Consider the following 15,640-nt stretch of genomic DNA (forward strand, 5'->3'; position numbering starts at 1 on the left):
TTTGTTCATGGTGACGGATATGGATCTATTTTCATTCTTCTGCATGTCGATATCCAGCTATGTAGGCACCATTTGTTAAATATGCTTTTTTCATTTTAAATTTTTTGCTTCTTTATAAAAAATCAGATATCTGTAGGTGTGTGGATTAATATCTGGGTCTTTGATTCAGTTCCATTGGTCCTCCTGTCTGTTTTTATGTCAATACCAGGCTGTTTTCAGTACTATAGCTCTGTAGTAGAGTTTGAAGTCAGGGACTGTGATGTCATCAGAAGTTCCTTTATTGTACAAGATAGTTTTGGCTATACTGGTTTTTTTTTTTTTTTTTGCTTTTTCATATAAAGTTGAGTATTGTTCTTTCGAAATCTGTGAAGAATTTTGCTGGGATTTTGCTGGGCATTGCATTGAATTTGTAGATTGCCATTTTTACTATGCTAATTCTACCTTCTCAAGAACATGGTAGATCTTTCCACTTTCTGGTGTCTTATTCCTTTCTTCAAAGGTTTAAAATTCTTGTCATATGGGTCTTCTACTTGTTTTGTTAGAGTTACTCCGACATATTTTATGCTATTTGTGGCTATTGCAAAGTGTGATGTTTCTCTAATTTCTTTCTCAGCCCATTTATCATCTGTGTATAAGAGGGCTACTAATTTTTTTTTGAGTTAATCTTGTATTCTGCTACATTACTGAAAGTGTTTATGAGTTGTAGAAGTTCTTTGGTAGAATTTTTGGGGTCGCTTATGTAAACTATCATATCATCAGCAAACAGTGACAGTTTGACTTCTTTTCCAATTTGTATCCTCTTGATCTCCTTTTGTTGTCTTATTGCTCTAGCTAGGATCTCAAGTATTATATTGAATAGATATGGAGAGAGTGGATAACCTTGTCTTGTTCTTGATTTCAGTGGAATCTCTGGGAGTTTCTCTCTATTTAGTTTGATGTTGGCTGTTGGCTTGCTGCATTATGTTTAGGTATATTCCTTGTATCCCTGCTTTCTCCAAGACCTTTATCATGTAGGGATCAACATCTAATGAGATGATCATGTGATTTGATTTTTCAGTTTGTTCATTTTGTGGATTACATTGACAGATTTTCATATGTTGAACCATCCCTGCATCTCTGGAATGAAGCTGACTTGGTCATGGTGGATGATGTTTCTGATGTGTTCTTGGAATCAATTTGCCAGCATTTTCTTGAGTATTTTTGCATCAGTGTTTGGTGTAGGAACTCCTTCTGTCTATGTGTTGCTTTTATTGGTAAATGAATAAAGAACTGTTTTGAGCCTATGGCAAGGGCAGAACAGAACTAGGTGGGAAAAGCTAGGCTGTGTGCTGGGAGAAAGAGGGCGGAGTCAGGAGAAGCCATGGAGCCACAGCCAGAGGCAGACACTGGGAACTTTATCTAGTAAATCACAGTCATATGGTGATACACAGATTAATGGAGATGGTTTAAATTATTATGTAAGAGATTAGCCAATAAGAAGCTGGAGCTAATGGGCCAAGAGGCCTTTTCCAACAAATGTTCATGAGTGAGATTAGTCTGTAATTCTCTTCCTTAGTAATGCCTTTATGTGGTTTGGGTATCAGTGTAATTGTAGCCTCATAAAAAGAGTTTGGCAATGTTTCTTCTGTTTCTATCATGTGGAACAATTTGAGGAGTATTGGTATCAGTTCTTCTTTGAAAATTCTGAGCTGAAATCATCTGGTCTTGGGCTTTTTTTGGGGGGGCGGTTGGGAGACTTTTGATGACTGTTTCTATTTCTTTAGCAGTTATAGGTCTATTTAATTTGCTTATCTGATCTTGACTTAATTTTGGTAAGTGATATTTATCCAGAAAGTTCTCCATTTCCTTTAAGTTTTCCAATTTTGTGGAGTACAGATTTTCGAAATATGATCTAACGATTCTTTGGATTTCCTTCGTATCTGTTGTTAGAAGAGAAAGTGGGAAAGACACTTGAATGCATTGGCACAGGAGAGTACTTCCTAAATATAACCCCAGTAGCACAGATATTGAGAGATACAATTAATAAATGGGACCTTCTGAAACTGAGAAACTTATGTAAAGCAAAGGACATTGTCAACAAGACAATCTGGCAACCTACAGAATGGGAAAAGATTTTCACCAACCCAACATGGGACAGAGGTCTGATCTCCAAAATATACAAAGAACTCAAGAAATTGGTCATCAAAAGAACAAATAAAAAAAAAAAAGAAAGAAATAAGGAATACAGACCTAAACAAAGAATTCTCAACAGAGGAATCTAAATTGGCTGAAAGACACTTAAGGAAATGTTCAGCATCCTTAGCCATCAGAGAAATGCAAATCAAAACATCTCTGAGATTCTATTTTACACCTGTGAGAATGGCCAAGATCAAAAAGTGATGACAACTTATGCTGAAGAGGTTGTGGGGAAAAGGGAAGACTTCTGCATTGCTGGTGGGAATGCAAGCTGGTACAGCCCCTTTGAATTTCAGTGTGACAATTTCTCAGAAATTAAAAAACAACCTTCCTCAAGACCCAGCAATACCACTTTTGGGTATATATCCAAAGGGTGTTCACTCGTTCCACAAGGACGCGTACTCAGTTATGTTCATAGCAGCTTTGTCATAGCCAGAACCTGGAAACAACCTAAATGCTCTTTGACTGAAGATAGATAAGGAAAATGTGGTCCATTTACACAATGGAGTACACTGAGGAAAAAAATAATGACATCTTGAAATTTGCAGGTAAATGGATGGATCTAGAAAACATCATAATGAATGAGGTAACCCAGATCCTGAAAGACAATTATCATATGTACTTACTCATAAGTAGCTTTAGACATAAAGAAGAGAAAACCAGCTTACAAATCACAATCCCAGAGAACCTAAACAACAATGATGACCCTAAGAGAGACATACATGGATCTAATCTGCATGGGAAATAGAAAAAGACAAGATCTCCTGAGTAACTTGGGAGAGGGTAGAAGGGGAGGAGAGCAGAGAAAAATGTATAGCTCAATAGAACCAATAGAAGGAGGAGGAGGAGAGGAGGAGGAGGAGGAGGAGGAGGAGGAGGAAGAAGAAGAAGAAGAAGAAGAAGAAGAAGAAGAAGAAGAAGAAGAAGAAGAAGAAGAAGAAGAAGAAGAAGAAGAAGAAGAAAGACATACAGAAGTTGCACACGGAGAGCACACTGATGCATGATTTGTAGCGTGTTGATGAGGTTGGTCTGTTAAAGATTTTTTTTACGACTTTGAGTAAACGTGTCTGAAAGAATTTATCAGTAAAGTCAGACATCTAGGACGGGAATAACAATACTTCTGCAAGCATTTGTGAGACTTGGAGTAGATGAATATTTTATTGCTGCAATCAGTGCACCAATTTCATATTTCCATATGTACCCCGAGAGTTCTGAAACCAGTTTCCCGTGATGCGTTACTGTAGTACTCACAGTTTTTAAATGGAACATACAGCATTCTAACATTGAAATGATCATCAAGAGGATTGAGGTTTATGTTCACCTGACAGTAATTACATTTGCTTAATAAGCATGTATATAAGTAAATGCTTTGAAGATCATTTTCTTCTTTATAATTTCAGGATTTACAAAATTTGTCACTGACTATAAATCATAAAGAAGTTTCTTAATGCAAGGGGAAAATAAAATAGAATTTAAAATTCATTATTAAATACGAGTCACTACCTGATTATTGTATTTACACTAAGTGAACGTCAAACATGTGATTTTTATTTCTAAGTAAACATTTCCACAACATTTGGGTAGCAAATTCTGCCATACTCGTGGAAAGTCTTGGTTTTAATTAAAGAGAAAATAATTTTCTAGGTTCTAAATTCCTTCCATTTCCTCAACATATTGAGACTGTTAAGTACCAGAGCCTTCTCCACAGATATCTATTTTCATTTTAATACAGTGGGAAATTTGATTTTAAGTATAACTGTGATTTTTTTCGGAAAAAAATATTTCCAGATATAAGGATTGTTGGTTTGGCGTTGACGGTGTCGTGGGATTTCATGAGACAAGCCTCCTGAAAAAAAACTGAGAAACTGCTTCAGAGAACACCCGTTTTCGAACTAGAGAAAAGTAAGGCGGCTCTCACAACACTTTAAACAGAGGCAGATTCTGATCGCCCCTCCCCCGCCCCCTCAATTCTACCGCAGAGAAGGCGGAAAACAGGTAGAACAGCTTCTCAAAGGCGCTAAAAATAGAGGGTGTAACGGTCCCGAGCGCTCTGGGCTTCGACAGACACGGTGGGGGCGGAGCCCAGAGGGGGCGTGGCGGGGCGTGTCGGGGGCGTGGCCAGGGTGTGGCGAGACCGCCGTAGACTGCCTAAATGTGGCCTCGGGGGCGGGGCAGGGGTGGGACAGGGGGCGGGGCTGATCCGCTCCGGTCCTTTAAAGGGGCTGAAGCGCGGCGGGACCTGAGCAGGTGCCGGCGGTGGTAGCGGACATGTCACTGTCGCGCCCCGCGTGGCCTGCAGGCCCTGCCCGGCCTGTCCCCTCCACACGGCCTCCCGAGGACCCCGCTGCGACGCCACCCAGCAGCAAGCGGCCTCGTCTGGAGGAGCCTGCCGGCGTCTCGGCGGCGGCGTGGCCGCTGCTTGTGGTGCCTCGCTTGTCTGAGGTAGAAAAAGTCTGGGAGTGGTCGCCCAGACCCTTCCCAGCGTTCCTCATTCCAAAGAACCCGGGCAGCTCAGGCGGCGGGAGGCAGCAGTGTGGCCCGGGGTGGCAGGACAGAACGTTCCAGACGCAGAGCTGTTGGCAGTCTGGAGTCTCAGGAAGAACAGGTTGTTCGAGGGCTCCAGAAAAGTCTCAGGAACCGGGGCTGCAGGAGGTTAGGGAGGCTCTAGGTGTGCGCCATGATGACCCAGCAGAAATGAGTCCCGTTCTACCCAACACCTCCAAGCCCGGTATCCAAAGAGTCAAACCTGAGCCTGAAGAACTTCCTGCCCCAGGGAAGGGAACTACTCTGAAAGAAAAGAATTCTGTGAGACAGCCAGGAAGCCCATTTCTAGATGTTACATTTTCTGAGGAAACTAAGCCAACATTATATGACATTAAGGACAGATGTAAAGTTGTCAGTGTCATAACCTCAGAGAAAAAAGAAAACATTTCATCATCTACACTAAAAATACCAAGACTTCAAAACCAGGCCTGCTTGGGAAGCGCCAAACCAGGTTATTTTAGAGATAACATCACAATAATTTCCCCTGAGTTCCCAAGGGATTTAAATAGCAACATGTCCTTTGTCTATTTAAAGGAAATAGCAAAGAAAAAGAATGACAAAGTTGTGGCATATGCTAGAGATTTCACAAACATTTTCTGGTCCCAAAATAGACCTGATGCTAAGAAACAAAAGTTTCAGGATGATAAAAAAATTGTATTTGTGGAAAATGATTTTTGTGGCTATTATGAAAGTCAACAGCAGTCACTCCCTGTTGAAGGGGAAATAGACTTGATCAGTTTAAACTGCTGTCACCGTAGTAGTATCGAGGGTGATGTAAGATACTCCAGCAAGAATTCCACACTAACACTAAAAGATGCTAACTGGGAGGGAACAGAAAGGAATCTAGACTGCTACCTACCTACCACACAAGAAGAATCTCAAAGCTGGGACTCTAACAGAGCTATTTTGAAAAGGAAGAGACAAAATTCTTGGATAAAGAAAAATTTTAGGGTTATCTGTGGAACTGTGAAAAAACTTACAGAAAATTCAAATTTGGCACAGTTACTAGAGACTGACCTTTTAAACAAGGGAGACTATCACAATGCAAAAGTTAGGGATGTGCATGAACCACAGTCAAGTACTCCAGTGATAGGAACTCTGGGTACTTCCCCCAATTTAATAAAGATTGTTTGGTTTAATGGTAAAGATGAAAATGCCAATATACTACAGCTGAAGCACTATACTATGCAGAAATACATATCTAGAAATAAAGATGGTAGTACTTTGACCTGCCATCAAATGTTGACATGTGAAAAGCAGATTGATATACAAAAGATTGGCATTTTGAGCAAATTCTTGCAAAATAACATTTCAGAACTCTATAATATCATTCTGAAAACAAATATAGTTTCTTTGCTCAATCACTTTGTTTCTTTCATAAGAAATGGAGATGACTCAGAAGAGGGTTACATCTTCAAATGCTTAGTGCATTTGAATTATTTGAAAAATATTATAAAGGAAAGTCATGTTGTATATCTAACAAGGATTTTCATTTCTTCAAGACCATTAGTAAACAACACAAAATCTATGGCAAAGAAAAGAAAGCTATTTAAAATGGAGCATGTTCTTGAAGGGGCTCAGAAACACAGCATCATCTCTCTTAGTATAGCAACTAAAAGGTTTCCAATTTACAAACCACATGAAAATGTTCCTCTTTTACTGGATTTTGAGGACACGGAAGGACTTTCTTTGTCAAAAGAGCCTAGTTATGAGAATGCAAGTTGTTCTGAGCAATTCCTAAATGTGGAGAATTGGGCTTACTATAGTTTTGGTATTGCTAGCACACATGTGAAATCTGATATGCTATTTATACAGAATAACTGTGGACATACTAGTGAAAAATACTATGAAAGTGGTATGTCCAATCAAGATTTAGATATTGAAAAGAAGCAGAAGCAAAAGACACCTCATTCTATTTTTCAGTTCGTATTTGAACATATTTTTAATGCTAGGCAACTGAGCACATTGCTAAACGAAAATAAAATACATAGTGATCAGATAAATGCTATGATGATAACTCAGAAGTCCAACTTGGAGAACTTGCTAGATGACATAGAATGGAAAATATATGATTTTATTTTGAAGAAATATGTCAAGATCACAGAAAGTTCAAGTAGTTTCCAAGTTCATAAAGCTATCGGCATAGAGAAAAAAGAGGATAATCCTCCCCCAATCGAAAGCGAGTCTTCAGTGCAGGTAGCTTCACGAGTGAGTAAGGACATAAATGTGAGAGAAATTATATCTGCTAATCAAAATAGTGGAGCTAACACAAAAGAGACTGGAGACATTTTGCAAGAAGGCGAGTTAGCTAATTCAGCACGTTTTCATCCAGAGAATGACTCTACATTATATGCTGATCATCAGTTTGAAAGTGATTCAAGTGGAGAGAACAATGAATGTTTTCAGGGCTTAGCTGATCCATGTTTACCAACAGAAACTCTGCCAATAGCAAAGGATTTCGAGATGAAGAGTAAATTTGATTTAGTACTTGAAGAGCTTCGTATGTTTCATGAAATTAGTAAAGAAAATGAAATTCCAAGTACAGCAGAAGCAAACAATAGGAAAGAAAATTACTTTGGAGAAAGTAATGATGTTAAGGAGGCAAGAATGGAGATAGAAAAAGATTTGGAAATGGTTGAAACCAACAAAAGAAATGCACCTGCTTTGCCCCTTGATTTGAAAGCAGGCTCCAACATGCATAAAAGACACCAACGTTTATTTAATTGGAAAGCAATCCCTACTCATGGGGGACAGGCAGTTCCAAATGAATATTGCTGTCCACGATCAGAGGAAGAATCCCTCCATTCTACTCCTGAGGAAGGTATGCTATTTATTTTAAAATTTCTTACTGATGATAAAAAGTTAGTGTTTTTTTCTTGTGTAAGGAAAATATATAATTTTTGGCAACAAATAAAATAGAAGAGGCTTCATGAATGTATGTTATTTCCAACAGAGACCCATTAAAATGTTAGACAATAAACTGAAGTTGAAAAAAACAAGTCACAGCCGGGCGGTGGTGGCGCACGCCTTTAATCCGAGCACTCGGGTGGCAGAGGCAGGCGCATCTCTGTGACTTTGAGACCAGCCTGATCTACAAGAGCTAGTTCCAGGACAGGCTCCAAAACCACAGAGAAATCCTGTCTCGAAAAACCAATAAATAAATAAATAAATAATAAAAAAAGAAAAAAAAAAGAAAAAAACAAGTCACTTAAATTTTAAAAAAAGCTCTAAACTCCTACTAAATTTTTCTAAATATTTGGAGCCAATTGAAGTCAGTATTTATAAAAACAGTTTGCCAATATTGTTAACATTTGTAGAGCAAAGTTACTTTCTCTAGAAAGGGCTATAACCAGCTAGTCACTGAAGTGACATAAAAGTTAGCTTGGGCCATAATATGTTAGTCTTTATTTTCAGATTATAAGAAACCTTTCCACAAAAGTCCTGCCTTTTCTGCTGAGGAATGTAAAAAAGAAAAGAATGATTATTTATTGAAGGGAGGTAAGATCTTCTGTTATTTTTTAGAATATGTTTTAAGATGGTTGTTATATTGTCTTAGCATGATGAAAATACTTTGGTTGATAGAAAACAAGTACAAAATTTTATACTTTAAAAATAGTGATGTTACTAATTTCAATTTAGAAACTGGTTAAAAATTAAAATAATACTGGAAATGCCCTCTGAAATTACGTACTAATATTTGCAGTAGTGTATGACAATACACTACTAAGTCTAAGTGATAAGATGTGTTTTAAATGTGAGACTCATTACATATGTACTATTAGTTGACAAAATACTAAACCAAAGAGAATCCATCCCAGGTGGATCACCATTCTTGAAATGCCACTCCAAATTATGCTCTATACCATTGGTTCCCAACCTGTGTATTGTGACTCCTTTGGGAATTGAATGGATCCTTTCACAGGACTTCCACATAAGATACCCTGCATATCAGATATCTATATTATGATTCATTACAGAAGCAAAATTAGAGTTATGAAGTAGCAATGAAATAATTTTATGGTTGAGAGTCACAACATGATGAACTGTGTTAAGGGCAAGCTTGCAGCATTAGGAAGATTGAGAACCACTGCTTCATATTTTATACCTTTATAGAGCCTCCAAGTAGATATTTTATGAATATAAATAATTTACTAATACTGATATGAGTATTATGGATCATGCTTTAATCCCAGCACTACGGGGACATTGACAAGAGACTCTGGTATATGTTTGAGGTCAGAAACCAATATTATAGCAATTATTTTTAGGTGTTGACATGATTTTTGAATATAGCTATTATAATTTTATTTTTAATTGCTATTAAAGAAAACAACCAAAGAAAAATAAAACAATTCCCAATAACACCTAAGATTTTTTCAGTATCAGAATAAAACAAAAATAGGAGTAGTATTTATTCTAACTTGTACCAATGAGTTTAGACAAGGATAGGATTGAAATTAGGGAACAAGGTGAAGTTAGTCTTGTAATACATTTACATGACAATATTAAATCCAAAAAGGCTACATTGCAAGGAAAATATATTTACGCAAATGCGTTCAGTGAGGCACCATTTCTCATATATATTTTTATGTCTTTACATCATCAGAAAAATGCTATCTCCAGCTCCTTCATTTTGTCTTTCCTTTTGTCTCAATCTTTGGTTAATTGATCTTAGAAATTAGCTGATGCCCGACAGATCAAAAGTATAGAGGCAGTCTCTTCTCCCCTGAAAACTCGTGATCACCGGGGGACTGATAATCAATGAGTATAAAGAGCCATATTGGTCAGAATACAGTCTGCTTCTTCCTAGAAAGACAGGGAACATTTGGATTTAGGAACCTAATTTGATGTAGAATACAAAGAGGTCAGGAACACACATCCACATTGTTGCATGTTATATGGCAACTGCCAGTTCACCAGGTGTTTTTTTAATTTGTTTTTTTTTTTCTAGACAGGGTTTCTCTGTAGCTTTGGAGCCTGTTCTGGAACTAGCTCTTGTAGACCAGGCTGGCTTTGAACTCACAGAGAACCGCCTGCCTCTGCCTCCCGAATGCTGGGATTAAAGGCGTGTTCCACCACTGGCCAGCTTCACCAGGTATTTTATATGTCGTTTAGGCCAGTGTTGTTCTGACTTTAATGTGTTTGTGAATCTTCTGAAGATTGTGTTATAGGATTGTGTTTCAACTGTAACCAAGCTCTGAGATTCTGAATTTCGAACACTCTCCTAGAGCTGCAGAGGCAGATGTTTGCTAGGATGTTGACCACACCTGTGCAGCCTTGACTGTCCTGGAACTCACTCTGTAGACCAGGCTGACCTGGAACTCATTCTGTAGACCAGGATGGCCTGGAATTCAGAAATTCACCTGCCTCTGCCTCCCAAGTGCTGGAATCAAAGGAGTGTGCTACCACCACCAGGCTTTATGACATGTTTTAAAATACTGACTTTTAAGAACAATTTCTCACAGTATTCTGGAATGTTTATATTTTTTAAAAGGTTAATAATAAATTAGTCAAAAAATATAGCAATAAGAAAAGGATCATGTTTTATTCTTCAAAGGGATGTATTACCAACATCATAGCTTAATGAAACAGGTCATCATTGTACAAAGGACCTACTACTGATGGAAATTAATGTAGCCACTGTCCATCCATTGCAAAATTACCATAAATCACTGTTACATTAAATGTGAAAGGGAAAGGCATACTTTGAAAAAGAAATATATTACTAATTTTGGCTTTGTTCTGAAATAATCTTTTAATGAAAAATTCATTTTATGCAAAATTTCTAAAACTTTCTAATATATAACCAAATATAGTATATCATCATGACCCAATAATTTTGTCTGATTTGGGCATCCCAGTAAGTTTAAAAGTTTATAAAAAGTCTAGTAATAATATTTTTGCTTATCATTAAATTTATATTTTTAATGGTAAATTGAGTATAAAATGGTATGCAGCTTTTTGGAGTGTTTACTTGTTTTCTTACCTTATTAATATGAGCTTTAAATTAGGATTCTGTTTCATAAGTGTTTACATAGGTATATTTGATTTGCTCAGCTTTGAAATTATGATGCTTAGCTTTTGTTAGATTTAACAAAATAGGTTTATCAAATGTCATGAATGGGTTGATGACAGTGTTTTTAGTATAATGGAGTATTAAAATCATACTAATTTACTAAAGCCCAATTTATATTTGAGTCTTACAAATGTACTATATAGTTTATATGGGAATAAAACTTCTGAAAGGTAATGCATCATATCTACGTGTGTAAGTTAAGTGATCTTAAGAGAAAAAGAGCTCTGTGAAACATTCAGATTTCTTAGAAAATGATATAGTGTTATGTTAAATAAAACTAAAAATCAGAGTAATCCATAGTTGTAATTACACTTGTATTCTATTAAAAAATCTCTATTAGAAAACAAATATAACTACTAACAACAGAATTGCTTAGCTTCTAATTGAAAATGACACTCATAAAGCACAGTATCAAGTTGGCTAAAATCTTAATTAGTTTTTGAGTTTATTGTTCTTGTGTCAGAGTTCCTGACTGGAATACTGATCTTAGGTAAGTGTTATATATATGGACGGGCTTCTTAGTCTTCCTGTACTTACCTTCCCATGTTATAGAACTGGATATAATAGGATGAAGTGCACTAATGCACTAGTGAATGGTGTGTAAATCCCTAGTAAATGTGGCTAGTATCATGATTAGAATAAGGACTTTTAAACATATTGGTAATTTTTGCTTTTTTCAGTAAATTATGTTGTCATCTTTGCAGGCAGTCATTTGTCACATGGCATTTCCAGAGTACAGCCTCTTAAGACGTGCAACCGTCCAATTAGAGTTGGCTTGTCAAGAAGAGCTAGGCTGAAACAGCTCCATCCTTATCTGAAATGAATGGGCTGTTAAGGACTCAGAAGAAACTTCTGGGCTTTAACAGCTCAGCGTGTCTAGGAATGTTTTATTTCTTGCTTTGTAGAAAGTGTTTTCTTCAGCTTGCAGATTTTGTACTTTCTTTATAAAATGTAGAGAGGTTCTTTTGTGTGTAGATTATTTTATTAGCATTAAAAGAAAACTTTCAATGATATTTTCCTGTCTCATGATTATTATACACATTAAATTATTTTCATGATCTTATAAACCATTTCAGCATCTTAATTTTCATAAATTTTATAAAGAAAAATCTATAACTTCTACTTTTTGGAATGATCTGTGGCTTATAAAAAGGTGGAACTCAGGACTGCGATGGGTGCACCCACACACTGAGGCAATGGGAATGTTCTATCGGGAACTCACCAAGGCCAGCTGGCCGGGGTCTGAAAAAGCATGGGACAAAACCGGTCTCGCTGAACATAATGGACAATGAGGACTACTGAGAACTGAAGAACAATGGCAATGGGTTCTTGATCCTATTGCACGTAATGGCTTTGTGGGAGCCCAGGTAGTTTGGATGCTCACCTTAATAGACCTGGATGGAGGTGGGTGGTCCTTGGACCTCCCACAGGGCAGAGAAACCTGCTTGCTCTTTGGGCTGAGGAGGAAGGAAGACTTGATTGGGGGAGGGGGAGGGAATGGGAGGTGGTGGCGGGGAAGAGGCAGAAATCTTTAATAATTAAATAAATTAATTTAATAAAAAAAAAACAAAAAAACAAAAAACAAAAACAAAAAAAAAGGTAATGAACCAGTATTCTAACCTACTCTCCATTTTGTCAGGTGTATAGGGTCTGCCCTTCCTCCCTCTCTCCCTCCCTTCTTCCCTCGTTCTTTTCCTCCCTCCCTCCTGTGCTTCTCTTCCTTCAGATAGGATATCTTGTAATTCAGGCTGCTATCAAACTCCCTCTGCAGCTGCTGCTGCTGACCTTGAACTCTTGACTCTCTTGCCTTCAGAATACTGCCCTGAGCTGTAGCTTCCTTCCTGTCCTTGAAATTTGTAGAGAAATAAAGAATACACATATTTTCAAAGTAACTATCAATAGAATAAAGCAAAATTTAAAAATGCTAGACAAGTAAATAACATTGACATATTTAGAAAAACGGCAAGGAAAGAAAGAAGCATCAAGAAAACGCAAAAACAGCAAACAAAGCCAGGGTTACTTCACTCAGTACATTTTGCAAATACATCCAAAACTAAGCTGAAATGCATCAATTCAGAATACAAATGTGGCTGGATTAGATGATCACCAGTAAATGTTCTCAGACCCACAAAATCCAACCTCAACTTTGGCTCTATTCCTTCCTCCACTGAACACTTTCCAACTTGAACGTCCTGCTTGAAATCCCTCCACCCACTCGCTGCTTTAAGTGAAAGCTTTTTTTCTTTGTTTTCTTTAAATCATTATTCTTGAATATATGAACGTTTTGTCTGAATGCCTGTTTGTGCACCAAGGGCATGCAGTGCCTTTGAAGACTAGAAGAAACCATCAGGTTCCCTGGAACTGGAGTCCAGACAACTGTGAACAGCCAGCTTGATGCTTGGGATTTAACGTGGGTCTCCTAGAAAAGCCGTTAGTCAGTGTTGTTAACTTACTAGCCATCTCACTAATACTGGAATGCAAGCATTTGAAGGCAGAATTGTTTCCTGCCCACACCCCCACTCCCAAAATATATCACAGGTGCTTAAAACAGTGTTTACTCCCAGTAAGTATTCCCATTATTTGAGTATATACGAATGAAATTCTTCTCTTGTCATGTGACAGCTATGCCATTTAACATCTTTTGTTAATTGAAGATTACATTTTACTTTGACAGATTAAGGTTTTTTTTTTTTTTTGTATTTTGGGTGGTATTACATGACCTTTGAATCACTATATATACATTGTAGGATAGTTAAATCGAGCTAAATTAGCATATCCTTTACTGCACAGTTATTTTTCTGGAGAAAACAACTGACGTTGGCTCTAAGCATTCTAAAGGTTTGACCTTGGGTAGATCCTCCTATCTTAAAAGGGAATATTGATATCCCTATTGGATAATTGTAAGAACTGAGCTTGCTAATGCTTATGGATTTGGGATGGCCTGGATGTTTGCTGGTACATAGTAACGACGACTCGCAGTGGGTCTTTAAAATAGTTACCTCCCTTTTCTTTTTCCTCTTGTTCCGTCTTCATGCTTCTTTCTTTATTTACTTGGTGTTTGAGACAGGTGTTTAGCCTAGGCTGGCCTCAAATTTGCTTTTGCCTCTCAAATGCTAGGAATACAGTATGCGCCACTGTGACTAGCTCATGAAAAATTTCTCTAATTATTCAGACATTATATGTTTTCATTTATATAGACATAAACTACTTCAAGGCAGAGTTTGCACTAATAAAATGCCCTTTTGGGCTAGGGTAAATATTATATATATGTACATATATATATGATAGATACTTGCACACACACATATAATATGCAAACATATATATATATAGTGGACACTAAATTATGCTATACCCACTGTGTTGGGTAACACCATCATTTGAAGCTATCTTTTCTACATGGACTTCAGTTCTTGTACAAGGCATAGCAAGTGCTGTAGGAGAGCATTTCAAAAAGACACTCACTGAGCTGTTTCACCTGCCCAACCTCAGGGCTAAAGAATAAACTCACAGTCTGTGCTTCATGCTTTTGGCTCTCTGATTTACGGGATTCGTAAACAAAGTTCTATGGGTCCCTGAACTCCAGGCTCCATAGTTTCCTTCCTTATTACTGTGGCATCTAACAGGAACCCCACACATGTCAGAGTCCAAGAGAAGTTCCTGTTGTTTTACCTAAAAGTCCTTGTAGCACGAATTCTAATTGGTCTTAGTAGTAAAAACCCCAAGTCAAATATTAGGGGATGAAAGCTGAAAGATCAGAGAAGCAGAGCAGTCAGACACTAGTTCTTATCTCTACGAAATCCTGAGACCGAATGGGGTATCCTGTCTCTACAAGTCGTCAGACTGGATGTCCTCTCTTCAAAACCTCAGACTGAATTCTGAGCTCTTGTGTTCTCCCGCCTTATATTCCTCTTTCCGTCCAGCCGTATCACTTCCCATCTCTACCTCCCTGGTGTTGAGATTAAAGGTGTGAGCCACCACCATTAGCTCTGTTTCTCTTTTAGACTGGTTCAATTTCGCTTAGTCTAGGCTGACCTTGAACTCACAGAGATCTGCCTGCTTCTGTCTCCCTAGTACTGGGATTAAAGGTGTGTGTTACCACTTCCTGGCCTCTGTGGCTATCTAGTGTGGCTAACTCCACACTCTGATCTTCAGGCAAGTTTTATTTGTTAAAACACAAAAGAAGTATCACCACATTTTTGTATATTGTATACAAACAGTTCCCCTTCATAAAGGTCTCATTTCAGTAAGGAGGAACTCGTTACATTGCTCAAGGCAGGAGCCTTGGCGTCATCATTGCCATCTCCCCACTTCCATCCACTAACTGACCTACCACTTTGGCCTCCCTTGCCTGACTAACTGCAGTAGAATTGAGTTCCTATCTCTGGAGCTTCTTGCCTTAGCCCTCACCTCTGTCTTTTCTGAATATAGTATCCAGAAAGAACCTTTGTAATATAAATTAGCATGTTATAATTTAGCTCAGCACAATATAATCTTCTAGTTCTTATCTTATTTTGATTAAGAGCCAAACTCTTAATTTGGTGCCTAAGTACACTACCCCATTCCTAAGTGCCACCTTACTATATTATCCCCTTGTCTGTTCCGCTGAAGACACTGGCCTTGCTACTGCCTCTGCAGGCAACCTTTGCACTTGTCTACTTGCTAAGCTAGTACTCTACCTTATTCTGCCCCTCCTGAGTACCTGATAAATGCTCCATTTAATGGCTTCTGGACACTATATATTTCTATGAATGGTAATCTTGTTATAAAGCACATAGGGTACTTTAGGAATAGTGCGCTTAAAATATACATATTTGTCACTGCATTCTTTTTTTTTTTTTTTTG

General features: G+C 37.8%; 1 protein-coding gene across 2 annotated transcripts; it reads left to right on the forward strand.

Moving 5' to 3' along the window:
• Positions 1–4,443: 4,443 nt before the first annotated feature.
• On the forward strand, positions 4,444–11,618 carry Rad51ap2 (RAD51 associated protein 2). 2 transcript variants are annotated; one of them, XM_057766377.1, is made up of 4 exons: positions 4,444–5,683; positions 6,041–7,540; positions 8,134–8,217; positions 11,500–11,618. In XM_057766377.1, exons 1-4 carry the CDS (start codon positions 4,444–4,446, stop codon positions 11,616–11,618), a joined length of 2,943 nt encoding a protein of 980 aa, XP_057622360.1. The 2 variants fall into 2 exon arrangements, with proteins under 2 accessions (XP_057622360.1, XP_057621630.1); XM_057765647.1 differs by having other exon boundaries at positions 4,444–7,540.
• The last annotated feature ends 4,022 nt before the right edge of the window (positions 11,619–15,640 follow it).

Source organism: Chionomys nivalis, chromosome 1 (assembly GCF_950005125.1).
Source record: "Chionomys nivalis chromosome 1, mChiNiv1.1, whole genome shotgun sequence".
NCBI classification, from domain to species: Eukaryota; Metazoa; Chordata; class Mammalia; order Rodentia; family Cricetidae; genus Chionomys; species Chionomys nivalis.

Coding starts and splice junctions, on each gene's coding strand:
- Rad51ap2 (XM_057765647.1), top strand. CDS start 4,444: ATGTCACTGTCGCGCCCCGCGTGGCCTGCAGGCCCTGCCCGGCCTGTC. Junction 7,541..8,133: donor CCATTCTACTCCTGAGGAAG/GTATGCTATTTA, acceptor CTTTATTTTCAG/ATTATAAGAAACCTTTCCAC. Junction 8,218..11,499: donor TGATTATTTATTGAAGGGAG/GTAAGATCTTCT, acceptor TCATCTTTGCAG/GCAGTCATTTGTCACATGGC.